Raw genomic sequence first — 27,888 nt, forward strand, 5'->3', positions numbered from 1 at the left:
CTCAGGTGAAACTGGGGTTCAGGATCCTAACTTAATGACTAAGCTTGCCTGGATTCCACACAGTTGCTGTGAGCCAAGCCTTGGTCCTCTCAAGGCTTTTTCTTCCAGCAACGTTAAATCCTCAATGCCTGCTCTCCACTTTCCAGCCTTTTCTTATGACTCCTCTTCCAACCTTGTATCTTCGACCAACTTCTCCATTCTAGGCCCTCTAAAAGCAGGCCCTATTACTATTATTTAAACATTAGTGACTTTCTGAGCTCCAACTTTACTAAAAATATTCCTTCCTCTTCCTCCTCCTCCCAACTCCTGGCTCAAACAGATTTCCAGAAGTCACTTGAGCTAACGGGATTCAATGCTTCTCTGACTCGGGTAACACACACACACACACGCGCGCGCGCGCGCACACACACACACACACACACACACACACACCACCCCCAGGCCACTCAAACCCCCCCCCCCAGGCCACTCAACACACACACACACACACACACACACACACACACCCACACCCACACACACACACCACCCCCAGGCCACTCAAACCCCCCCCCAGGCCACTCAACACACACACACACACACACACACACACACACACACACACACACACACACGCCACTCAACCCTCTCAAACCCATACAAGACGGGTGAAGGAGGTGGGTGCTCACCACAGAGCTAAATTGGTAATTCTTTGGAGCTACAGCTTCTGGAGGATGGTTCTGCCTCCTTCCGCGAGTGAACGGATTAATTTACTTGCTGTTTGCTAAGGGCAAGGACAGTGTCTCCTCTACCAGACAAGAAACTTCCTGATGATGGACGCTACCCTTTCGTTCCTTTTACAAGCCCCTCTTCCTAACACTTTGAGACACAGGATGGCTCTTAAAATATGGTTTCTTCTGCAAAATATCCCTTATCAACTTTGAGTTTATATGATAAACGGAAACGTCCTTTCGCCAATTAGGCAACGAACGGGTTAAACCCCAGCAACCTGATGGATTCTGGGGCTTTCCTGCCTAGACTTCAGAAATTAAAACGACCTGTAAGGGAAATTCTGCCCAAGGTAAAGATGAGAACCATTGACTTCAACTGTCAGGCTTCTGCCCCAAACAGGAATGGCTACCCACTCCTACAAATGGCTACCCACTCCCTAACTAAAAATGGCTGGCTCCAGTTTTCACCATCGATGCCGCTTTCTGCCCAACTCCAAAATGGCGTTCACTGCCCTCATCAGAGGAGGGAACCTCCCAGCACCCTCTCTGGCCCATAACGTCAGGTGACGCGAGCCCCAGCCGGAAGTGGAGGAAAAAGCGCCTCAGCCCGCGGCGCCTGCGCAGAAGGCTCTAGACGCTGTGAAGCAGGAGGCACTTGGGATCGTCCGCAGGATTGGGACTGCTACAGAGGCCGCCACGGAGCCCGCCGGAGCCACCGTTCCTACTGCTGCTGCCGCCGCTGCCCGAATCGGAACCGTCGGGCCGCAGCCGCCGGCAATGCCGCGAAGGAAGGTGAGAGGAACGGCACAGGAGGGATGGCGGGTTTCTAACGACAGTCGATTGAGCAACGTGACGCAGCTGGCCACGCCTCATAGTGGTCGGGTTCCAACTTCTCGCTCCCCCAAACCTAGCTCAGCAACCCTCTCCTCTGTCCATACCCAACAGAAAAATGTGGGCCCGACCCTGGCCTCGGCCTATGCTTGCAACTATTCCCGCCCTCTGCTTGCCTGGCTCGGAGGCGTTCTTCTCGTTAATTGGCCGCTGAAACGTCTGGGAGCATATTGATTGGCTGGTGACACCGCCCATTTGGGCTCAACGGTCACCTCCCCGCGTGTGGGGGCGGTGTCTGGGCCCGGCCCTACCGCTCGCCGACTGGCTGTAGAGAACGATCCCTCTTCTCTTGATTGGCTAGGCTTGGAAGTCTGTCCTGTGGGGGCGCGGTTTAGCGGGGCTGCGATTGGGTGGCACGAATCCCCGCCCTACCGTCTGGTGATGCTGATAGGAGAAGAGGCGGGGTTTTGGAGCACCCTTCCTTTCCCGGAGGGGGACACAACAAAGCAGAAGACTGGGTGATGGAGAACCAGCGCCCACTCCCGAGGGATCCTACTCTGGCTTGTTGCATCCAAGCTGTTATTTTTCCTTTACTAGCTTAGTTGGTCAGCGCCTCGAAAATGCAGTTTGTAAAAATTAGAAACTTTTTAGAATTAGATAGGACTTAATGAGATCACCTAGAGACACCTATAGTCCTCTTCGCAGCTTAACGGACAGGCCAAATGGAGTGCCCTGAATTAAGCAATGGCAGAGCCAGGACTACAGAACAAATCTAATTCAGTTAAACAAATGTTTATTGACTGCTTGCTACATGCTGGTTGCTGGGGATTCTGAAATTAATTAGACATGATCCCTAGCTTAAGGAAATCTGAGTCTAATGAGAACAGACATAAATAACTGTACAAGAATCTAGTAAGTTCTCTACTTGGCAGTACATATACAAAGCTTAATGAGAGGGAAGTGAGAGAGCGGTTAAACCTGCTCTGGAGTAAGATGGCAAGTAGATTGGTGAAAGCCAGAAAGAAGGGCTGAGTTCCAGGGTCAAGCCAGGAGGGGATGGTCAGAGATGATCAGGGATTCAGATAGTTGCGTAATTGGACTAGAGCACCTTTAAGATCCCATTTCATCCTGTCAATTCTCTGTGACTCTCTCTGGGGCCTCCACTCATTATCTAGACAAATTACCCTTGAAATATTTGAAAAGCTGGGTGATATTCTTGCTCGTTTCTGCAGAAATCTTTCTCTTCACAGAGGCTTTCAAATGTTTACACTTTTTAATGTCGTATAAAATGACCTATTGGTAGGCGGTATTTACATGAAGGCTCACCAGAATCAGGAATAGTACTGGTGCCTTGGAATAGGTCCACAGTCCCCGTACTGCAATTCCCAAATACAGAGAACTCTGGAAAATGTATGTTTTTTAGTAACTTATTTGGTAGCAAACCCAGTCCTAAACTGTCCTGAGGATACTTAAAGTTATTGTGTGTCTCCTTTAGTATGACATATATTTTGCTGAAGAAAGAGTGTTATTTGCGGGATATATACAAAGTATTCCCTTTCCAAAAAATCTAAGAAATTATGAATTCTAAACACAACTGGTCCTAAGGGTTTTGAATAAAGAGTAGGGGACTTGTAGTTTGAAGTTTTGGGTTTTTTTTTTTTTAAACAAATACATTTCTCTTTGTGGTTTAGTAAAGGGTATAGTGTTAATGCTCAATTGATGAAAGTTATTTTTATGGCTACTCATACCTCAGGAGGCTAATAATTGAAGGTGATTTTTTAAAACCTGTTTTGCATACTTACGAGTCTTCGTTTGCAAGCTGCCCTGCCCCCCTTTTCTTTTAATAGAAGTACTGGGGATTGAACCCAGGACCTCGTGCATGCTAAGCATGCCCTCTACCACTGAACTATATAACCTCCCCTCTTTTTAATGTACTTTTGGCGTTCATGTGGAGAAATGTCAAAGGTAGATAACATAAGAAAGAGGAATTTTACTCTTTTCCTTCTTAAGTTCTTTTGGGATCAGAGTTGTGGACCATAGTATTTTGAATTAGTATGTGATTTTTAAAAACGTAATAGCTGTTCATGGAGACTTTGAACAAAAACTACTCTGAAGTTAAGTGGGGTCCAGCACTAACACTTTTCTCATTACCTTGGATTTTCTATAAGTGCATGGTTATGTCAACCAGACTATTTTGAGTAGAATACTTCCCCATTTGTGGTACTTACTGACCTTCAAATAGTCTTGTTTCAGAATTAATGATAATAAATAAGAATTAATTCTCTTTCTTCATTTATTTAATAAAGGTACATTATTTGTAGGTTGTTCCATTTAAATGCTCTAAATAAAGGGAAGTTGGCTGTGGAATCCTTTCTTACGTTTGAACTTGGTGTTTTCAGCATCATAGTTCATTTTATTTCCAGTGTTAATTAAAGTAAATGTTTCTGTGCTAATGTCTGGATCTATGGTGTTACAGAGGAATGCAGGCAGTAGTTCAGATGGAACCGAAGATTCCGATTTCTCTACAGATCTCGAGCACACAGACAGTTCAGAGAGTGATGGCACATCCCGGCGATCTGCCCGAGTCACCCGCTCCTCAGCCCGGCTAAGCCAGAGTTCCCAAGGTAAAAGGCAGTATCCTTCCTGACTGCACCTCACAGCTGACTGATCATCACATTATTGTGCTAGTCATTGTGGAAACTGGTCCCTTGATTTGATGTTGTTGACAGACTGGTAAAATGTAGAGTAAATGACTGCAGAAGTATCAGGTCTTTAACCATGGTTCTGTTTGGGGTGCTGTCCAATTTGTAGACCCAAAAGAACTGTGTCTGGTATAATCAATGTGTGACAGATGTCTGTCTTGAGTCATTTAATTTTTTATAGATTACAGTCTCCCTGTCAGTAAAATGAGAATATTATCTTTTTACTTTTTGTTAGAATGGTGTAGGGACTTAAAATAGTCTCTTGAACTTATTGGAGAAGGCCCAATACTTGTAAAAACATGTTTAATTCTGTAATATAGTCAGATAGACAGTTAATAAATATAAATAGTTGACCCAGCTATCAATTGTAGTGCAGTTAACCATCTGAGCTAAGATTTGGAGGGTACTCCTGACCCTTCTGGCTCTACTCTGGGATTCCCTGGGGAAGAAAGAAAGTTGTAATTAATACAGAAAGCCGATGATCAATGGATGATAATAAGTTAAGGGAGAAAAATAGAATACACTTTGAGCACTTAAATAGTGCGGATTTACTTACTGCTGTTATGAACATGTTGCAAAATGAGAGAAAAACACTTTTTTTTTTTAAGCAAGAAAGTGGAAACATTCTCTCTCAGCAACTGTTCCTAACTTTATTTTTGAATTTAACATTTCGGCTGAAGTATAGATATTGTTCCTTGATTTCTCCACTTTTAAGTTTTTCATTTTGTTGCACAATGGGAATATTGATAAATGGCTACTGTAATTCAGGTACTGTGCTGTGTCCTGGAATACCATGATAGAGAAATCATAGTTCCTGCCCCCAAGGAGCTCGCCGTGCAGTGCAAGATGTGAACTGATATGATAGTGCACTGTGGTAAGGGCTCTGAGAAGCTTGCGTAGAGTATTGTGGAAACCTTAAAGGATCTAGTAGGAATTTACAAGTTGAAACATGGCAAAGTGTTGTTACAGGCAGAGGGTACAGTATATGCAAAGGAACAGGCATTGTATTCTTAGAACGTGTAATTAACCATGCCTTGGACACCTGAAGGTTGTAAATATTGAAAACAACTAGGAATTACATGATCTCTAGACTTCCTTCATGACCACTGAGTTGCACGGCTCCTGGGAAACCATTCACAATGTGCTCTGTGTAAGTGACCTTCTCTAAAGCAAAATGTAGACTACATTGTAAATGGAGCCCCCTGGAGATACACAAACTGAAAACCTAGCTGTGTGCTAACTTTTACACAAGAGTTTGAAAATTTCAGTTTTCTTCTGTGAAGAAGCTATAAGATTTACACATTAGGTTATTTTGTGTTGTTTAAAATATGCTTTAATTTTAGCTTTGAATTTCTTTTATTCCTTTTTTAAGTGTCATCAGATTAGAATTGTAAAAAAGGCTGCTAGGTGCTTCAGAATAGATTTCTCCATCCAAAAGAATTTTAAAGGTTGTATTCTTTCCTTACCGTTTATGAATCTAATATTTTGCATCAGGGTATCAGAGAGGGTAATCAGGGAGGAAAAAAGACATCCTTAAACAAAGGAAGTATTTGTATCTTGTTGTATGTTTAATAGTAGAATATCTTTTCTGGTGGGTTAGAGTAAGGGAAGAAAGAGAATGTAGCTAATACTTATGAAGCACTAGACTTAAGGATCTAGGGAATCACATTAAGTGTATTATATGAATTATCTCATTTATTTCTCACAACAAACGTATAAGGAATGTGCTACTAGTATTTTCCCTTTTTTATAGATCAGAAAACAGGCTTGGAGAGATTAACTTGCCCAAGATGCCATAGCTGGTTAGTACGATGAAGTGGAATTGAATCACATTCAGTCTTGATTCCAGGGCCTAAATTATTAATTCTATGCTATATTGCTTATATTCAACTCAGTAAAATGGATGTTTTAAGGATTTGTTGGATTTTGTGAAATACTAAGAGGAGGGCCTATATGCTAATAAATCACACTGATGAGAAATAAAACAGATTTCCTTCTTTTTTCTTTAATTGTTTTATTATTCTAAAAATCGGGATCAGATTCCAGCCCCGTTCGGAATTTGCAGTCTTTTGGCACGGAGGAGCCTGCTTATTCTACCAGGAGAGTGACCCGTAGTCAGCAGCAGCCTGCCCCCGTGACTCCGAAAAAATATCCCCTTCGGCAGACTCGTTCATCTGGCTCAGAAACTGAGCAAGTGGTTGACTTTTCAGATAGAGGTGAGTGGGTATGGTATGACTTGGACCCATTATAGAGAGGTCTAGTCAGTTTCCTCCTAAGGGAGACTTGGAGCCACTGCAGATAGATGCCTCATGCGGATAAAGTTCAGCTCGGTGAATGATGTCTGTCTGATTCCTTTCTTAGGTCTTGCTGAGGGCAGTTTGGTAGTTTAGTTTTCTTGAGGTCCACAGTAGCTAGAGTATATTAGATCAGACTTGCAGTAGGCAGAAGGGCCCGGAATCCTCTTCCCCACAGATGTAGAAAGCTCATACCAGATTTTCTTACAACTATGCTTATTATTAGTCCATTTGTCTCTGAATTTCTGAGGTGGAATGACCGTCAGTAACACTGAGTGGTAAGCTACTGAGGTTGTGATTCACCAGCCCAAAGCAGAGGCCTTAGAGTGAAGGCTGTAGACTGGTGAGCTTCTAGCTTGCCAACATGGCCAGTTGGTTTGCTTGCACAGTATTTACTTTTTAAAAGAAGTTTTGTTACCAATACTTGAAAATAGAGATTTCATATAAAAATCTGAGTTACTAGTTTCTTTTAAAAAATGGAAAGCTCTAGGAACATTAGGCAGCCATTCACCCACAATAATAATTGGCTGGCGCTGAATAGTAGTTATCCTCTGACAGGGACAGTCAGCTCTCTGGCCTTGCTCAGCCCTGGTGGGCATTTGGTTTGCCATCACCGATTTAGAATTAGTCAAGTCCATTCACACTCTTACACCAGGTCTGTTCAGTGTCATCCAGAAAGAACCATTTTCACTTGTCTTCCATCTTGTGTATTTCCTGCAAGGAGAGCGGGATGATAATGTGTTTTAAAAATTTATTTCCAACCATTGTGGATTACCCATGATTTGGGGCTTAGGAGAAACATAAATAAGTGAAATGTATTCATTAACCCCAAATTTAATTTTAGTCAGAATTTAAACTTGGCACAAGAGGAATGATGTTATTAGTTTCTCTTCATTTTCCATTTAGCTTTGTGGCAGATAACTGGCTAAAATTTACTGGTTAAATTATAGGAAGAGGATCTTGAGTAGCCCATAAACTCTTCTGAATATAATAAACCTTATAAGAAAATAAACCCTATTCATGAGTTCCACCAATTTTGTTTACTTTAGAAACTAAAAATACAGCCGATCACGATGAGTCTCCACCTCGAACGCCAACTGGAAATGCCCCTTCTTCTGAGTCGGATATAGACATCTCCAGCCCCAATGTGTCTCACGATGAGAGCATTGCCAAGGATGTGTCCCTGAAGGACTCAGGCAGTGATCTCTCTCACCGCCCCAAGCGCCGTCGCTTCCATGAGAGCTATAATTTCAACATGAAGTGTCCTACACCAGGCTGTAACTCTCTGGGTAAGTGTGCCCCAGCTTCATGACACCCCATGTTCCATGGTTCTCTCTCCCTCTGGAATTAAGATCACCCAGAAACGTTTAGTGTTCTGTTGCGACCTGGCCTCTTAGGCTCTTCAGTGATCACTGCTCAGAATATCAATGAATTGCCTGCTTGAATAAAAAGCATTTCTGCTTCTTGGTCTATTGTCCATGGCATATTTGGTTACAAGGAAATCAGCTCTGAAGCACCATTCAGTTTATTGAGAAGGGTTACCTGGTGAAAAATTCTCTCATTTTTCCAGCAAAAATAAAACAGAAGACCAGTTATCTCTAAATATCTCATTGTATGGAGCATCGGCCAAGCTTACTGAGGACTAACAGCATAAGCTGGTGGTGAATAGTGGTTGTATGGCCATAGCTATTAAGGAAATAAGAAAAACAGTTTTTTGTTTTTGTTTTTTTTTTTTTTTTTTTTTTTGTCAAGAGACAACCTTAAGAGTACAGATGAGACCCTGGCCTTTTGCGACTTCAGTGGTTTTAGATCTTGCGGCTTTGTGTTTGATAAGTATAAACTAGATAAGTATTCTCAGATAAATGAATGTTTCATTCATTTATGTTTATTTATTCATTTTTTTAATGGCTAACTTTTCCCACTTACTGAGGGATTCTTGTAATGATTTAAACCTTATTGTGTGCCTTAAATGAGCTTAGGTACACATGTTGGGTGCATGTTTGTCTGAAGTTGGAAGGTACTGATTGGAATATAAAGGGCCTTTCTATCTAGAAATTTAGCCTTTGAATGTGGCCACCAGTTTCAGAAAAAAGGTAGAATAGAGTACATTGCTGCTTTGCAGAACACCAATACATTTTCCCTAGTATTTTATTTATTTGAATCCTTTACCGAGTTTAGGAGCGGTTTCTCAGGTAATTTCAACCCATCAAAATGCATAAATAAAGCAAACGTTCCCCCCAACGCCATACCAGTTGTTACTCAAGATACTTGTTTTAGGCCTAAATCAATTTCCTTGGGATAAATAATGAAAAACAAAGAATAGACAATATCACATAGACATTTAGGATAAGAGAGAGCTAGCTAATATACTTGAAGAGGGTAAGGTGATCTCCTTGCCACAGGCAAGAGAAGGAGCTTTCCTCAGCTCTGCTAGTCACTATCCCTGCATCCTTCAGTTGTTACTTTTATGTACTGTGTTGCATGTTTAACCAGTTTGAGGAATAGTACTTAGAGGCCAATAGGCCCAGGGGCAGATAGACCAGAATGGGGAGGAGGAGATGAGGTTACAGTTGGGGCCTGATTATTTGCTGTTTATGCCCAGGTCTTGGCACCCTTAATGTGGTAGACCAGAGGGTAAATAGAAATCTGTTGCATCACAGGAAAGTTTTTTTTGACTTTTGGTTTTAATGTTCTGGCATAGTTTGAAAAGTATGAATGAACCTAAGGTTCCAAAATTATTCTTGATCCCGTTCTACTCTTTGTCTTATGCGGAACAATCTTTTTTTTTTTTTTTTTTTGGTAATTTTGGTATGAAAGTCTTATGTGCTTGTGAAAAATTGAAACCCTATAGGAGGTCTTGAGTGCTAAATAAAAGTTCTCCTTCACTCATATCCCCCAAACCATGCCCCAGATATAAAACTACTATTGGTAGTTGTTATGAATGCTTCTAGTAAGTTCCTATACTTATATAAGAAGACATGTGTATGTACATATATTTCTTTTTTGTTGTTACTTATAAAAAAGAAAATATACAATTGTTGGTTTGACATCTTAGATATCTTACCATTATTAGCACTCAGAGGTCCATCTGTTTAAAGGATATAGAGAATTCCATTATATTGATAGTTCAGAAATTACTTAAATTGCCCCCTATTTATTGACATTTAGATTGTTTCTCATTTGTAGCTACTCTGAACAATACTGTAATGAATAGCCTTATATGTATGTGTTTTTGTGTCTTTCTAGAAAATTGGTTGGATAAATTCATAGCAGTCGAATTGCTAGCTCAATAGAACAACTATCATTTTTAAACTTTAAATTTAGACACATTAGATTTGTTTTAGTTTACGTATTATAAAATAAGATGTAACTTGAATAATTTGCTCTGAAGTTATAGGTACATAATATCTGAAAGTTTTGCTATAACAGTGACACTTTACATTCGGTACATAGTGTTTGATCAGTGAGGGTAGTTTTTTGTGTCTAAGATAAATATGTGTATCTCTAAGATTACATTTTTAATAATAGAATCCTGGAGAAATTGCATCCTGCGTATCATATATTAATTCCCCTCTCTTCCAATACTTGGACTGTTTTAAAGCTTACGTGATAAATCTTGTATAATTTTTAAATCCCTTTTAAAGTCCCCTTTATCCCAAATCAAATGTTTCTTTTTCCATGAAAGAAAAAGATTTTTGTAGATTTGCAATTTAGCTTTGCTAATTTATCTTTTTATCTCATCAGCATTGTCTCACCATCCCTCTTGATCTTAGTGTTTTATAAAATCTTTTGACTGAAGAGACCTATAAAAAGGATTTTTGGTTCCCTGCGTATTTTCACAAACCACATGAAAAATAGAAAAATGAAGAGATACCCCTTTAGATAAAATGAGCTTTCTGTGTTGTTACTCCTAACATTTTCCTCTCTTAAGAGGGCCTTGTGAGAACTGCCTGTTTAAAAATTTGATTATCTGTTTTATAAATAGATAATAAAATAGAAGTTTGATTATAGAAGAACAATCTTTAAACAAAATCGGCCACTCCTCCAAAAAAGAAAAAAAAAAAAAAAGAATGTATTCAATTTGGCCCCAAATTATCAAAGTATGTTTCCTTATATGATAGAAAAGTCCATTTCCTTCTCCATTTTTCATAAGTTTCTTTTGATTATTGGAAAAAGTTCAATTCAGATTGGATAATGGGTAATAGAAAGGAAAGTACGCTTATTGTACATATGACTTGATCAATTTAATATAGGAAAGATAAATTCCACCAAAAGAAAATGTTCTTGCTTATAATTTTGTGTTTTTTAAATAAACTTACGGGTTTATGACATTTTGGAATTTGAGAAATACATCGTTAGGGAAGAAGGGACTACATTTGTATTGAAGATATGCGAGTATGTTCAGAGATTGCCAAATCCAACCTGGTGAGAGAAGAGTTTCTTGTGGGTGCAGTATGACCCTAACAGTGCTTATCTTTGATGTGATGTGATTACCTGTGATCATATACTTGGTAAAAATGATACAGCAAAAAAAAGATCTATTTTAGGGGGAAGTATTACTGTCTTTCATCTTGAGATTAAGTTTTGTCCTCCTGTAACAGGACACCTTACAGGAAAGCACGAGAGACATTTCTCCATCTCAGGATGCCCGCTCTATCATAACCTCTCTGCTGATGAGTGCAAGGTAATTGTATTCTCACTTATCAACATATACTTATTGAGTGCTTACCATTTGCCAGGCACTTTGCTAAACAGTGGGGACACGGTGTGAACAGAATGGGCAAGGTCCTTTTTCTTCTTACTTGGAGGAAACATGATAAGAAACAACTGTTTTTAAAAATAAATTAAACGGTCAAATAAAAGATTATTGTATATATTGAGTTAAGAGAAATTCATAAAGAGATTATCTATGGAATATTTAGAACTTCACCCTCTAAGTGCATTGATATTTTCCATTGAAAGTTATCTTCAAAGATTGCTAGGGACCTTTTCCAGTAACGAATAACTTACGTAAATATGTGGCTTCAATGTTTATGCATTAGATTCCCTTCTTATAAATCTTTAAAGACACTTGGCTTTTAAAAAGTTTTTCATAATTCTTTTTCTCTTTCTCTGGCTATTTCAATGGAATACTTTTCCTTTTTGTTACTCTCAATCACACTGACTCTTGGCTAATTCTTACTTCACATTCTTGAAAAATACAGTTCTAAATAATTTTTGGCATTTTGAAATAATGGATTTAGAAGTGAAATCTAAGATCCTATTTTGTATGTTTCTGTATGGGTTGTTGCAACCAAGGAGGAACCAAAATACTCATTATGGGGAAGCAAGAGTTGAAATTGTTATTCATAAAATGGATTGCTTGGGTAGTATTTGGACAGGTTATCAAAGTGGTTAAACTGAAGTATTAATTGTTGTTTCTGTGGTTGTTACTTTGCTAACAAGGCCAGGGTAACAGGTTTATTCCTGTCTGTTCCAGTTTCCTCCTAAGAAAAATTGGATTCCACAACTAACATTAATTCTCCCGTTTCAGAAATTTGTTCTCTTATTTACAAGTAGACTATAGGGTGGAAAATTTCTTTATGTGTTGTGTGTAGTCTTCCAGCAAAGTAGTATCCTTCCAATGCCTATGTGGGCTTTAAGGTTGAGGACACTTACTCTTCTCTTCATTCCAAATCTCTTGCATGAGCAAGGCAGTTTCTTCTGCTCTGTATAAAAGTGGTAGGTCATCCCATTATCTTCCCATTAGTGTGAGACCAGATCAAAGCAGGAACAGTTCTTCCAACATCTGCATCAGAATCTGACAAAGTAGTAGGTGATTCTTTCTCTGAAAATAACTGTGACCTCTGTTTTTTGAGGGTTGTCCTTTACCACTTGTCTCTAAATATAACAATCTGATACTGTGGATGCTTTTACATGAAAGTCTTTTACATATAAGGTACAACTTTTTAAATTGTTGGCTTGCAGCAGTATGAACATGTTACCTTAAGCATTTATTTTCAAAGAAGAAAAAATTTTTTCAGTTTGAGGAAGGAAATTCTGAAAAAAGGAATGCATTTCCTGAGTTTTTCCTCTTTTGTGCTCTCTTCTTTACAAGTGGAATCAGGCTCAGCATAATCCATCTTTACTACTGGATCATGTGCTTGGAGGATCAAGAAAATTTCCGAAAGATACACATTTTTATGTCATTTAGAATCCTAAATGGAAAGATTAAACTAATTCCTCACATTAAAAGCTCCAAGATTTTTCAGTTACTTGCATATACAGAATTACTCTGAGTTTCCCAGTAAATGATTGCAATTAGTGATGTCACCATTTTTGTTTAATCGTAGAATTCTGTGACTGCATGTGCTGAACACTGTTCCAGGTATCTAAGGATTCTCTCTGAATGAGACAAAAGATTGCATTCAATGAGCTACTTTCTCATGGGGAGAGGCAAAAATGAATATGTAAATTTAATAAGTAAGAATTTTGTTTAGTGATAAATGCTGTGAGGAACAAAAAGACTCAAGAGAGAGTGACCATTTTGCGGGTGATGGTGCGGCACTGCTATTGCTCGGGTTGTTAAGAAAGACATCTTATCTGAGTCATGGATCCTCAGTAGAAGGGTGAGCAGGCACACCGGCTGTGAGGTGGGCATAAATGTTTGGGTTTGAAGGATGGAAAGTAGGCCGGTGTGGCTGGAATGTAATGGAAAAGGAAGAAGCAGAATCCAGATCATAAAGGACCTGTTGTTCTGATGGCAGTGAAGCATTCAGAGGCATGGTATAATTTAATAAATACTTTTTAAAATCACAGCTTGCTAGTATGTGGAGAATGGACTGGAGGGGGCAAGAGTTGCCACAGGGTAGACTAGCTGGAAGGCTGCTCTGAAGTTCAGGCTGTAGATGATGGCCTGGACTAATGTTGTATCAGTGGAGATAGTAAGAATTGGATGGATTTAGGATATGTTTTGGAGGGGAGTGGCGTGATAGACTTGCTGGCGAATTTGATGTGAGGTGTGAGAAAGAGGAGAATCAAGGATTCTCAGGTTTTTGACTTGATCAGTTGTTTAAAAATAGTTGCTGTTTATTGCCATAGGGGAGATTTGAGGCAGAGCCTATTGTGGGTCAGTCACTCTGTTCTGACCATGTTGCGTTTTAGTGTTGTTGTTAGAGAGGGAGTTGGATATGAGTCCTCACTTCCCAGAAGATGAAACTGAGACTCGGAGAGCTAACGTGATTTGTCCAAGGTCATAACTGCAGTTAAGTTTACCTGTAGACTTGACCTGACCCCAAGTATCTAACCTTTTCTTTGTACTTCTTTACTCTGTTCTTGCACTTCCTCACACTGTTTCTTAGCCATTGTATAGTGGAAAGAGTACAGAGGCTCAGAGTCATCAGACTTAAAATCTTATCTTGACCACCATTTAGCTGTAATTATTTCACTTCTGATTCTCAGTTAATGGGTAGGAAAACAGAATGTGAAGCTTGCCGTATCTATTTCTTATAGAGATTGTGACAATAAATGTGAAGACCCTTTGAAAGTGAAAATACAATGTAAATCCAAGGGATTACTGTTGTGTTCTTATGCCTTAAGTAAACATAGTCTTAGAAGCAGGTGGATTTATTGACATTGTTGATGGTTGCAGGTGAGAGCACAGAGCCGGGATAAGCAGATAGAAGAAAGGATGCTGTCCCACAGGCAAGATGACAACAACAGGCATGCAACCAGGCACCAGGTACGGGCCTTGTTAAAGCTCTGGCCGATCATAGTTTGAGAGCCAAGTCTCTTGGATCCCCTCTGCCCCATAATGGTCTTTAGGTATATCCATGCCTCTTATATCGTGTGGTATGGTCTGACTGAATAACTGGTCTTCAGTCTTAAACCTAGAAATCATACTTGTTTTCCAAATAGGAAATTTTCAAGAAACAAAACTTCTAACTCATAAATGAAGGAATCATGCTATCTACAATAATAATAATAATAATAGATAATAGGTAATCTTGATTATTTGAAAGTTTATACTTGCTGCTCTATTTCTTCATCTTGCATCCACTTTTGAACACATTGTAATTTACATTCAAGCCCCTCCACTCAGCTGGCGTGTTTCCAACGTCACCAGTGACTTTTCCTTAGCATTTAACACTTGATTATGTCATTTTTCATCTACTTCTCTTTTCCCTTGGATTCCAAGATGCTGCTTTGCCCTAATCTTTCTGCCTCTCTAAACATTCATGCCAGTTAATTACACTTAATTCCTTGTCCCCGTCTGAATACCTTTGGTCTTTTCTCTTGCTGTTTTTCTGCCTACAACTCTATAGCTATACGAAGAACAGATTGTGTTTATCTTTCAAGGCCTTGTGTAACTCTCAGCTGTTGTAGGAATTCTTCCCAAATCTTCTACCATTAATGAATTTCTTCCTCATGTATTCCTGTTTGTAATGTTCTCAGAATGTTAGTTTAGAATTTGTCAAATATTATATATACATAGCTCATCATATGGATGTCTGTTTTTGTGGTTAGATTATAAGTGGATAGCAGAGGAGGCACGGTGATGAGGGAGAAGTTTGACTTTGGAGCCAAACAGATCTGGATTTGAATACTGCGATTCTCTTACTCTAGCTGTGTGGTCTTGGGCAGGTCAGCTAACCTCCCTAAACTTTATTTCCTTGTTAATAAAAAGGAATGAATAATACCTACCTGGCAGGGTGGTCAGCTAAATTATGCATGTAAAATACCTGTCCCCAGTGCTTGGCTGGTAATAAGCACTCTGTAAGTGGTAGCTACACTTTTCTTTGTTGTCTGTCTTCGGTTCTGTTCTTACTCACTTCAAAATTTTTTATTCATTTTTGTATCAGTACTTGGAAAACAGTAAACATTCAGTAAATGCTTATTGAACTGAACTGATCTTTATTTTATTCCTGTTGCTTCCATCCTTAACTTATATTCTGTTTAGATTAATATTAAAATAAATACATTTTCTGAATGCATATTAACTGACAAGGTTGTGGTCTAGGTGATGAGGGAACCCCATGTGGAATTTTTTAAATTACCATAGTATTCACAGGGTGGCTGTAGCACATCTGGCATTCCCTACCCCCATCTCCCCTCCTTTTTAGTGTGTCTTACTTTCCTTTAGAAAAGTTAATTACATAATGAGTTTTCAAGCTAGCTTCTCAATTTTCTTCCTTTTTCTTTTTAGGCACCAACAGAGAGGCAGTTGCGATATAAGGAAAAGGTTGCTGAACTCAGGAAGAAGAGAAATTCTGGGCTGAGCAAAGAACAGAAAGAGAAATATATGGTGAGAAAAAGTTAAATATTTAATTAGCATGAACTCTTGCTATCATTTGATTCCTTTTAGTCACTAAGTTTCTGCTTTTCACATTTGCCATTCAGTATCCTCTGTAAGTAAATAGACTCCCCTCTGGCAGTTAGAATTCACTACATATAATTCCCCATTAAGAATGGAACTGGGAGAGTCTTGAAAAACAAAAAACTGTTAGAATTTAGATGGAAAAAAAATTCAGTCCTCAAATTTTTAAACCTCACTTTAGGTTTAAAGGGTTAAATTTACCTGCTTGAAAAAATATCATGATATTGGAGATGTCCATGTAAGGAAAAATAGTCAAGTACAGCTTTTAATTCTGTGTTTTAATTTACATATCATGAACTGATTTCCTTGTTTCATTAAAAATTCTTTAAAAAATTTTTTGCATAATTTACCTCCCCCCTCCAAGAAAAAATTAAAATAAATAAATAGAATTTTAAAAAATTTGCATGAAATTTAATTTTTAAGTAAAGATTTATTATAAATTATATTCATAAGTATTTACTATTGAAAATACCAAAAATATAGAGAAGAAAAATTCCAATAGAAATCACCCTCCAAGAGATAAACCACTGTTAACATTTTGGCATCTTTTTCTGGTACATATTTTTATTTTTCATGGAGTTGGAATCTTTGCTTATTTAGTCATTAGAATAGATTATTAAAAGTATGGTTCGTGAATACTTAAGACAGCATGTTTTCAGTAAGACTGTGACAAACTTATGTATTTGCTTTTGTGGTAGTCATCACTGTCTTAAAAATGATAAACTTATAAATAAATGGAGATGGACCAGTGTGAGACGTTTGGAGGTTGTGGGGTGTTTGTAGCCAAACACCTACTGCAGACTTGTTGGGTTGAGGGTGGGGGTGGGGGGCTCTAGAAGTGTGCTGTAGGGTTGAAGCCTGTATACTTCTGCTCTGTCTTGTTTAGTGTTTTTATCTACAAATCAGGTAGAGGGTAATAATAAGATAATACTATTATATTGAGTGCTTATGTGCTCGGTAGCCGCTCTGGTCATGTTGCTTACATAATTTTTGTAACAAAAATGGATGGCATTTCAACTATTTTATAGATAGGAAACTGAGATTTAGAGAGGTAATTTTCCCAGAACCATACAGGTAGAAAGAATGTCTGAAGTAAAAACTCCTGAAATTTACCTTACAAACAACTGCTCCCCAGTATTTCAGGCTAGGTGATTTAGACTGAACCTTCCTGGTAAAAACGCTGAATAGGATTTTTTAAAGCTTTAAAAAAAAAAAAGTTTCGTGAAGCTGGAGGAAATAACTAATACTTAGAGCCCAAGTCTAATGAATGAGCTCAAGCTCAAAGAAGATATTCATCAGCTGGGCCCAGATTAACCAGAAGAAGTTTTAGTGCGGATAAAGGTGCTGGTGAATGGTTTCTTCATATGCTAATACGTATGTGAAGTCTACAGTGTTCATTCTGGGATGAGCCATCCACTTCTCTTAACAACCATTATCTTCTATTCTCTGGGTAGGAGGTGGAGCCTAGGATGCAGGGGGAAGGGCTAGAATCAAAGGTTTAAAAGGGACGTTTCCCCTGTAGAATTTCTTTTCTGTGAAAGGACACTAGTGTAGTGACTGCCATGGTAAGATCTGATACTTAAAACTGAATTATTTTTACACTTCTAATTTTCTATGATTATTCCCTCTTTTGTTCTTGCTTAATATTTAGTTAAACATTTCTCAAAGAGGCTAGCCTTTTTTTCCTGTGCACTTGGGGCTGGAGTTTTAAAGGGGGAGCATTACAGTGCCTTTGACAGACTGTGTATAATGGCAGGTGCAGGAATTCAAGCGAAAGAGTTTACAAAAGACTGCTTAGTCCAACTTCCCCTTCCTACCTGCAGATTTTACTTTCAGTACAAAATCTTTGACTCAAAGGCTTAGGGATTCTGGGTTTTATTAGGTTGTGTTTTTAAGTGTGTTTTTAGTAGATCTCAGGATTCTAGGAATTGGTAGTGCCTTTGGGTTTGTATATTTTATTCATTTGTCCTGTCACAAGGAAGAAATTGAGGCATAGAGTTCTGAAGAATGAAACTCCCTTTTGGAGAGGTTGTGAGAGCATTTTCTTTCCAGATTCACTAGGGTGGGTAGTGGGTGTCTTCTGGAATTATCTTGTCTGATAAATAATATGTATTGTGCTCAATCCTAGTGCCTAATAATACCTGGCAAATAGTAGGCACTAAATAATAGCTTATGGTTATTCTTGGCCCTCTAGTTGGCATCCATTGAAATGAAATAGATTAAGTTCTTAGAAGCAGAGAGTATGACGCTCTGCTTATTTTCCTAGGAACACAGGCAGACCTATGGGAATACTCGGGAACCTCTCTTGGAAAACCTGACTAGCGAGTATGACTTGGATCTTTTCCGGAGAGCACAAGCTCGGGCTTCAGAGGATTTGGTGAGTATTAAAACCTCCAAGCTGAGGACCACTTGTGAGGGGCACTTGGAACTGCCAAGAAAATGATTAAGCAGTTAGTTTGATGGGGATTAAATGTACCTTGCTGCTTGGCTCTTTCCCCTCCCCCCAGCTATCCTCCTTTGAAACTGTCTTCCATCCCATTCATATTTAAAATTAATTACCTCTCCTCCCTTCCCTGATCCCTTAAAGTTTTCTCTCCCCATCTCAACTCCTGGAAGGACCTGTTTGGTGGAGGTGGTTAGCTGGATAAAACAGTTGGTGCCCCTAAGATTCAGCTGGGAAATTCACAATTCCGAGAACATCTGGACTGGAAGATACGCCTCTCTGTTCTCTTAACCTAAACAGAAACTCCCCTCTGCAGGGTTGTCTCAGTCCTTCATTACAGCTATAAAAGGAACCGTGGGGAATAATGGAAAAGGTTGTTGTCAGATATTTTAGAATTATTGTTTGACACAGCCAAGCTTTATCTATGTACATTAAGATGGTTTTCCCTTCTGTTTTTTATTTACAGTTAGTTAGTATTTAGTTTTGCTACACTACGCAGAATTTTCTGCTGCTTCGTTTTAAGAAAATTGTGATTGAGTGTACCTCTGATTTAGTGAATATAATGTGTTCAGGGAAACTTAGTTTGTAAAGTGAATCTTACCTTCCTTTGTAAAAAGAAAAATTATATCAATACTTTATTTGAAAATTCTCAAATAGACTTGTTGAAAGTTTTATAGAGAGTGGGGATTGATAGCTTCCCATGGCTGGGCTAGGCTGCTACTGCGGGTTTTCTCTGTCTTATCCTGGAACAGAGAGCATTTCATAGGCCAGCTTTTCACAACTCTCCACCTGGTTATGCTTCAGAATTATTTCCAAAGTCAGCTCATTTCTACTGAGTGGGGACAGGTATCCAAAAATATTTTCTACTTTAAGTTTCCAGAATTAAAGCATCATACATGTTTCAGAAATTTTTTTTTTTTTTTTTGGTAGGGGTAGGTAACTAGGTTTATTCTTAGAGGCGGTTCTGGGGATTAACCCAGAACCTCAGGCAAGCTAAGCATGCTCTCTACCACTTAAGTTATACCCACCCCGAGAAATATTTTTTTAAGGACCCGATTTGAGGGTGACCATGCTGGGTGTATGTTACAACAATCCACACAGCTTTATAAAGGCTCCTACAGATACATAAAGCACATTCTAGAGGATCTTTTGTTTAGTTTTAGAATGTTTTGTAAAGGTGTAGGGAGTTTGTATTTGTGGTAGATCGCCTTTTATCATTCAGTTTGGTTCAGGCTGATAAAAAATAAAATTTTACCAAGGATTTGTTGTGATGTTCAAGAGAGGAGGCCCAGAGTATGGTAGGGAGCAGAGAAAAGCCACTCTCTTGTTGAGATCTGTGCTCTAGGCAGCGTACACAGTACGTTTTCTATGAGCCTTCCTGGTTACTCATGCCCCTGTAAGTCCTCTTCAATGTAAGTTTCTCATGAGTTAAAAGCCAAACCTGATTTTTTTTCCCCCCATAGCCTAGTATGTTGGCCTGCACACAGCTTACAGCAACAAAGATGATCAATTCTAATCGTCCTTTGATTTGACTTATTCTCTACAATAGGAAAAGTTAAGGCTGCAAGGTCAAATCACAGAGGGGAGCAACATGATTAAGACAATTGCTTTTGGTCGCTATGAGCTTGATACTTGGTACCATTCTCCCTATCCTGAAGAATATGCACGACTGGGGCGTCTCTACATGTGTGAATTCTGTTTAAAATATATGAAGAGCCAAACAATACTCCGCCGGCACATGGTAAGTTGTCTGGGATCCATGAGCATGGTCACGATAAGCTACAGGATCTCAAGATTCTGACATGTATGTAAGTATCTCTCAGTGATCCACAGAAGTGGGATGAAGGCATAGAAAGTTGAAGGGCGGGTGTACATAGCCTGTGGCAAGGCTGGTGCTGGGTGGCCCTTAACCACATCCTGTCATACTTATCTCCCTGTCTTTCTTTCTTGGTGCCTGCTCTTCTCTAGTTCTTCCTTGGGATATGGGTTACCTTTGCCCGCAGTTTCTCTGTGTCTCAAGCCAGATGAAAATAAATGGTCTTCATTAGCTAGAATTCATTAGACAGAGCTGGGACAGGATGACTCACCTTTCTATACATAGCAATAAATGTGTGTTGAGTGAACACTTATTTAGGGGAGACAGATTATGAAATTAACAGAATGGGTCCTTGGGTCAGCCTTTTCCTTGAGTTGCTTGATGCTTTTGGTTTCTGAGCAGTCTTCCTGTTAAAATAGGAATAAAGATTTGAACCTGATTTTATTGTTTACTAGATACGCTTACTAGGTATTTTGCAGCTTTAAGCCATTTTTCTTTCCCTGGTTGTGGAATGAGGTCTTAAAGAAAATTTCTGCCATGGAGCAGGGATGGGGAAGTCTTGTCGGGGGACAAGTCTGTCAGACAAGGAAAGCTTTCTTTTTTCTTGTTCCCATAGTCACAGTGTAGTTGTGGCTCTGAGGCCTTTTTGGGTCTCTTTTTGCTTCCCCTTCCGTCTTTATTTCCCAGATTTCCACACGCTGAGTATCTACATCACAGTCCTATGATTTCTCTCATAATACTCTTCTCCCCAGTTTGGTGATAACTGCTCTTTTGTCTTCCTGACTCAAATATGTGGTCTGTAATGCTGTGGCCCAGACTGCCACTGTGAACTAAGTCCTCTAGACTCCACACGACACTCACACTAGACTAGATGGGGAGGAATGCTGGAGGGGGGGTGGGTGACGGGTGGGGACTGGTCTCCCTGATCGTGGAGGTAAACTAAAATACAGTTTGCTTTGTGAAAGACTGGTATTTTTATTGATGTGACCTGCTTACCATTTATGCCCTTTTTCTTCATTTTTGTTTTTGTTTATTTATTGGCACTAACCAACAAAGTAGCCAAAAGATAAGAAATAGTACTAGTAGGGAGAGAAAACAAAGGTCTAGATTAATCTGTGGATCAAGTAAACAAACATTATGAATATTTGAGGCTCTCTACAATTGTTCTGTGAGTTACAAAAATTGAATTTCAGGAAATAAAAACCTGTTAATGCATACCTCTTGAGATTCCTGTTGCTTTAGGCATACTCACAGAAATGGGCTTTCTTTGGCCATTTGGTCAACAGTTTGGCTTCTGTTTCTAAACAAATAATAGTTGTTAGTTTGCTTATTGTTGGAAAGAGCCAGCATGAGTAGAGGGGTGGAGATAAGAACAAACTAACTATAGGTGAAGCTTTCTTGAAGCAGTCCCAATTAGTGAATATTTGGATTTAAGTGTGACAAATTGGGGCATGACATAAAGAGTAAAATAATGCCATTTACAGCAACCTGGATGGATCTGGAGATCACCAATTCTAAGTGAAGTAAGCCAGAAAGAGAAAGAAATACACCATATGATATCACTTATATGTGGAATCTAAAAAAGAGACGCAAATGAACTTATTTACGAAACGGAAACAGACTCAAAGATACAAAACAAACTTATGGTTACCAGAGGGGAAAGGGGATGGGAAGGGCTAAATTGGGAGTTCAAGATTTGCAGATACTAACTACTATATATAAAATAGATAAATTTATACTGTGTAGACAGGGAACTGTATTTAATGTCTTGTAGTAATCTATAATAAAAAAATATGAAAAGGAGTATATGTTTGTGTTTGTATGACTGAAACATGCTGTACACCAGAAATTGACACATTGTAAACTTCAATTAAAAAAATTGTAAACTTCAGTGAAAAAAAAAAAAAAAACACAAATTGAGGCATGATCCTTGAGTTGACCAAAAAGAGTCACAATAAAATTTAATAGAAAATGCTCTATAAACATACTTTTAAAGTGATACTTTAAAACGTATTTACACGAAACCTTTCAGGAAGTCACGTATTTACAGCAAGGAGTTCCCGGCTGCATTAAATCCATTGGCAGTTGAGGGTGAGAAAAGGGGTGACTTGTGCCCCCTTGTGGCCAAGTTCCCCCCACCCAGCTTCCTGCTACTAAACCAGGCTGCCTTGCCTTTTTTTTTTCCTAAGCCACAGAAGGCCTTGCTCCTATTTCTTTATAGTATAACAAAGGAAACCCTTGGAGAAAGGGCATGGTTTTTATCACTGGGCCTTTTTTTCTAATCTGAAAAAAAGATGACCGTAATGGTTTAGGTGGTAACGAGAAGTTATTGGTAAAGGTGAGAGTACCTTTACTTAGCAACTCTAAGCTGCTGGAAATAAGCTGCTTAAGAATTTCCTGTTGGCACAAGACATTGTATAATAAGCTAAGGGTATTTTTTATTTGTCTTGCTTTTACATAGTAGATGATTTTAATCTCTCGAGTTGGAACAGTGCCAGAATATAATCCAGAAAACTTGTTCCAAACTGCTATGAAAATACCATAAATACATTGCAGTGACTTTAGAAGCCTTTATTTGGTTCACTGGGGAAAAAAAAATCTGTTTTTCTGTACATTGAGCTGTCCATCTCAGCTAACCAGATTCGACCCATGATTCATTTTCCCCTTTGAGCAGCGGTCCTACAGGGAAGATTTGTTTCCCTGATGTGGATTCCATTCTCTTGCAGGCCAAGTGTGTGTGGAAACACCCACCCGGCGATGAGATATATCGCAAAGGTTCAATCTCTGTGTTTGAAGTGGATGGCAAGAAAAACAAGGTAAAGTGGTGACATCAGAAAAAGGGGTGGGAGTGTTGTACATTCACAGGTTTCAGAAGCAATTTGTTATATATCTGTCTCACCTTGTAAAGAAGATAGAACTCTTCTATTGGCCAAAATATACCATTTCTGCCTCATTAACAATAATGGTATGCTCTTTAATTTTAGGCCTTTATCTGAGAAGTTTAAGAATCACTGACCCACGCTTAAACTCTGTTTCTCTGCTTCCAGATCTACTGCCAAAACCTGTGCCTGTTGGCCAAGCTTTTTCTGGACCACAAGACATTATATTATGATGTGGAACCCTTCCTGTTCTATGTTATGACTGAAGCAGACAACACTGGTTGTCACCTGATTGGATATTTTTCCAAGGTCAGCAGGATCTGGAGATTAAGAAGCTGATGACCAGAGCAGGGTGATTGATGTTGGCACATGGGGACTCAAATCACTGACAGAAAGAGGCAGTTCCCTGGGCAGTGGTGACAGCCCTTCCTTTAAAGGGCAGTAGGGGGTTGAGGGGAGAAAGCCACATATCAAAGATTATTTAATGAAAATGTGCAGTTCTTTATTAAAAGCTGGTTTACTCATTCTGGACTTGTGGGTTGAAGCTGTCTATTAATTACTGGCCAGGGCCCTGCCTGCTAACCCACAGGCCCATGTCTTGTCGTCAGGCCAGCTCTCCTGGCTTTGCTCTTCTCTATGTTACTAGCTTCAAACCAGGAATATATTCCTTTTGCCTGTTTTTTAAGCTGGACTCCTTCAGTCATAATGCTACTGTGCCTTCAAAGACTCAAGGCCAGATTTTGCATATGATTTTTTTTTACTATAACAACTGTTTAGAAGTATAATTCACATGCCATACAATTCACTCATTTAGTGGTTTTTAGTTGAGTCACAGAGTTGTGCAACCACTGTACAGTTGCCACAATCAATTTTTGTTAACCCCAATAAGAAACCCCATACCCATAAGTAGTCATTCCCCATTTCCACTCAATCCGTCCCATTCCTACTGTCTCTAGAAGTTTGCCTGTTGTGGATATTTCACGTAAATGAAATTGTATGATATGTGATTTAACTGAGTTTTCACCCCCTTGCAGAATGGGGGCTTACTTTTTGGATTCCTCTCTTCTCCAGTCGGCAGCCCCTTTTCGAAATACTGTTTTTAGAGATGGGTGCCCTAGGCTGACTCAGCATTCTAAACCTTCTTGCCTTGCTCTGTGACTAAAGAAACAGAGTCAACCCTCTTCAAATGAGACTGGAGGTCCCAGAGCTAGGGAAACCCTGGGATTCACAGCTTTGGCCATCGTAAAGGGTGTGGGTGAAACAACTGTGAGCCTGACAGCCACTTCCCAGGCCTAGTTGGCATATATTTTATAAGAATCCTTATTTTGTATGTGTGGGACTGCTGACACCTTTGGTTCCGTATTCTCATGACCTGCTTATCTGTTTGCTCTTGATTTTAGGAAAAGAATTCATTCCTCAACTACAATGTGTCCTGTATCCTTACCATGCCTCAGTACATGAGACAGGGCTATGGCAAGATGCTCATTGATTTCAGTAAGTGAAACAGCAGAGTCATAAGCTCCACAAGCAGGGACCACGTGAATATTGTCATTTGTCTTTTTGTCCTACGATCTCTGCAGTTCCTGGCATGTAGTGGGAGTACACTGGTATTAAGTGAATGAGTAAGTGGAGAAAACCTGATTGTCACTTGGCCTGATCATCAGTTGAACATGCGAATGAATACAGGACCCTGAGTTGGTACCTAACAGTGGGAGATATGGAGGATAGTGAAGTAAGCTCTTCAGGGTTATCCCAGTTTAAGATTTATGAACAGCACATAGATGTGTAAGGCTTCGAATTTGTTCCTGGGTGTTAGGAATTTTAGTCTTGTAAGGAATTGTCTGGAGGCGATCCGGATACCTGATAGAGGCTTTGGGTCTCATTAATCTTGGATTCTGTATTTGGGGATTTACCTCCTTAACTAAAGTTTATCTGCAACCCCCAAATCAACGAACGTGAGCAAGGCAGTAAAAAAAGGTCACTACACATTCCCAGATGAGGTTAAGCAAGACTCCTTGTTTTGGCCCTCTTTGTTTAAGCAGGTATCCTCTTCAGTCTGTTAGTGCCATGTTCTTATTTTTGTGCTTTTTGTTGCTATTTTAAATGGCCCCTAAGCGTTGAGCTAAAGTGCTGTCGACGAAGGCTATGATGTGCCTTACAGAGGAAATAGGTGTTTTGGCCAGCTGTCATTCAGGCGTAGGTTATTGTGCTGTTGGCTGTCAATTCAGTGTTAATGAATCAACAACAGTGTGGAAACAGACTCACAGACATGGTGAACAATATTACGGTTACTGGGGGAAAGAGGAGTGGGAAGGGATACATTTGGGAGTTTGAGACTTGCAAATGTTAACCACTATATGTAAAAAATAGATAAAAAAAATGTGTTCTATATAGCACAGGGAACTATATTCAATATGTTGTAATAACCTTTAATGAAAAAGAATATGAAAACGAATATATATATATATTTTAAAAGTTTTTAAAAACCCACAACAATGTATATTAAATAGGTGTTTTTAAACACATAAAACGTGGTTATGTATTGATGGGTGAAGAAAGTGTGAGAGGCTCACAGGAATCTGACCCTCTATTTTCCCTAGAAGCAATAGTTCAGTGTTCGCTAATCCAGTGTTCGCTGTGACTTTGTATAACATAACTTCTGTAAATAATGAGGTTCAACTGTATTTTATTTCGCGTTCATTATAATATGACATAGTTTCATCAGAATTAGAATTCTTAGAATTAGCTTTCCAAACCTTTCTATTTAAGCCACCTGGGAAGAGATGAATCAGTAAATGGCATAATCCGCTGAGGGGTGGAGGGCATTGTATATCTTTGGATAGGTAATACCTCTTTTATAAATTGAACTTTGTGGAAACTTTCAGACGTACACAAAAGTAGCATAATAGTATAATCAACCCCTTGTGATGATTACCATTTTATAGCCAATCTTGTTTACCTATACTCCCACCCTCAATTATTTTACTATCTCTAAAAGAACAAAGTCCATTACCTAAAAAAAATCCTTAATATAAATTATAGTTTCAGATTTTCCTGATTTTGTGATTTTGTTCTTTTTTTTTTTTCAAACTATTTTTACTCAAATCCAGATAGAACTGATACTGGGATTGATAGATGAAGCTTGTAAATCAGTTTTAATCTAAAAGTTCCTGCTCCATCGCTCTTTTTTTTTTTTTTTTCCTTTTTCTTTTTCTTTGCTATATGTTTGTTGAAAGCAGGTTGGTTATCCAGTAGCATTTCCCAGAATATGAATTTTGCTGACTGCATCCCATTGTGTTGAAAGTTAATGTTTAGATGTTAAAACTAGAGACTTTGTAAGGTTTAGGTCATGTCACCTCCCCCACCCCCTCAAATATTTCATAGGTGGTACTGAAATAATCCATTCTTAAAAGTTCAAAATTTTGAAAAAGATTAAAAGCTGTATAGTGAAATGGCTTCCCATCTCTGTTCCCATCTACCCTGTTCTTAACACAGAGTAACAGGTAACCATTGAAAAGTTCCTTGTGAAGCCTTCCAGAGTTTTTAATGTCTATTATAAGTAAATGCAGGTATGCATTCTCCCCCTTTTGTTTACACAAAGGCAGCCTACTAGACAGCAGCCACATAGTGTTGCATTAAATGACTGGACCCTAACTGATAGTGCAAAGCAGATTCTACTGCTTAAATCTTTTTCTATGTTGGTACATTGTTCTTTGCTCATGAGATGAGATACAGTGTCTCTGTTTCCCTGGCAGGTTACTTGCTTTCCAAAGTGGAAGAAAAAGTTGGCTCCCCAGAACGTCCACTCTCAGATCTAGGGCTCATAAGCTATCGCAGTTACTGGAAAGAAGTGCTTCTTCGTTACCTGCATAATTTCCAAGGCAAAGAGATTTCTATCAAAGGTTGGTTTTTGACTCTTAGAGAATGGTTGTTACCCAAGATGTTTGCTGAATATTCTGACTCCTCTTGGCCCTTTTCATGCTTTGTAACCTGCAAAGATAATGCCCCATTCTGTGTTTCCTCCGAATGTGAGAGTGGCCCGCTGAATATGGGCCCCTCACTAAAGGTACCTAAGGATTCCAGAGCAGTTGGCCCTTGGGACTGGTTATATGATTTGGTTTCTCAAGTCTCAGGTTGCTAACACTTTAATTCTCAACAAAAGTCAAGAAAGAAGAAAAACTTCAAGTCTTTTGGCACACACAGGGACTTCTAACATCCCTGTATATTTATGCAAGGGTGGAAGAATTTAGTTTGGTCTGTCTTTGACCTGATTTCTGTAGGGGACAAAGTAGGTTTTTGCTGTCTTCTGTAGCTGTTTGAACCAGTCAAGTGATTGCTTTGTAAACTTTTTCTGAACAGGTTGGATTGAGTAGTGAAGATTCCAAACATTTGGAGTCCTCTAGATTTCCTTCAAGGGAAAGGGGGCCTTGGTAGGGGGTGGTGGGGGTCTGCATTTTGGCCAAGTTCTCAGTAGCTCTTCTGTTTCAGAAATTAGCCAGGAGACAGCTGTGAATCCCGTGGACATTGTCAGCACTCTGCAAGCCCTTCAGATGCTCAAGTACTGGAAAGGAAAACACCTCGTTTTGAAGAGACAGGTAAAGTTTCTGTCAGCCTCTTGCTCGTTGCTGAATATCCTGTGGGGCCTCCACACCTTAACGGTAACCTTCCCTTAAAGGAGCCTGACCACCTGCACCTTTTCCATGGTCTCGTTGTTAGGCTTGTCTCCTGCCTTATCCTTATCAGAAGCTTTGGTCAGCTCCTGTCTTACATTCGGACGACAGAAGGGTACGCAGCGCCAGCTAAGCGGCTTTATGTTGCACAGCTGTCCTTCTGTGCTGATTCTGGGTGATTTTCTTAG

The 27,888-nt window shown here is 39.3% G+C and overlaps 1 protein-coding gene across 2 annotated transcripts in view; it reads left to right on the plus strand.

Moving 5' to 3' along the window:
• Window positions 1-1,336: 1,336 nt before the first annotated feature.
• KAT7 (lysine acetyltransferase 7) overlaps window positions 1,337-27,888 on the plus strand; it is a 28,624-nt gene continuing 2,072 nt past the window's right edge. The window contains exons 1-14 of one of the 2 annotated variants that reach the window (XM_006174947.2): window positions 1,337-1,502; window positions 4,018-4,165; window positions 6,283-6,459; window positions 7,587-7,826; window positions 11,139-11,221; window positions 14,168-14,257; window positions 15,722-15,820; window positions 18,159-18,269; window positions 19,885-20,076; window positions 22,878-22,967; window positions 23,199-23,339; window positions 24,431-24,524; window positions 26,786-26,932; window positions 27,519-27,625. In XM_006174947.2, coding sequence (XP_006175009.1) covers window positions 1,488-1,502; window positions 4,018-4,165; window positions 6,283-6,459; window positions 7,587-7,826; window positions 11,139-11,221; window positions 14,168-14,257; window positions 15,722-15,820; window positions 18,159-18,269; window positions 19,885-20,076; window positions 22,878-22,967; window positions 23,199-23,339; window positions 24,431-24,524; window positions 26,786-26,932; window positions 27,519-27,625 — 1,734 coding nt within the window. In that variant the 5' untranslated portion in view covers window positions 1,337-1,487. The remainder of the gene's footprint in view (window positions 1,503-4,017; window positions 4,166-6,282; window positions 6,460-7,586; window positions 7,827-11,138; window positions 11,222-14,167; window positions 14,258-15,721; window positions 15,821-18,158; window positions 18,270-19,884; window positions 20,077-22,877; window positions 22,968-23,198; window positions 23,340-24,430; window positions 24,525-26,785; window positions 26,933-27,518; window positions 27,626-27,888) is intronic. The other variant, XM_006174948.2, reaches the window with a different exon arrangement.

The sequence above is a fragment of the Camelus ferus genome, chromosome 16 (genome assembly GCF_009834535.1).
Source record: "Camelus ferus isolate YT-003-E chromosome 16, BCGSAC_Cfer_1.0, whole genome shotgun sequence".
NCBI lineage: Eukaryota > Metazoa > Chordata > Mammalia > Artiodactyla > Camelidae > Camelus > Camelus ferus.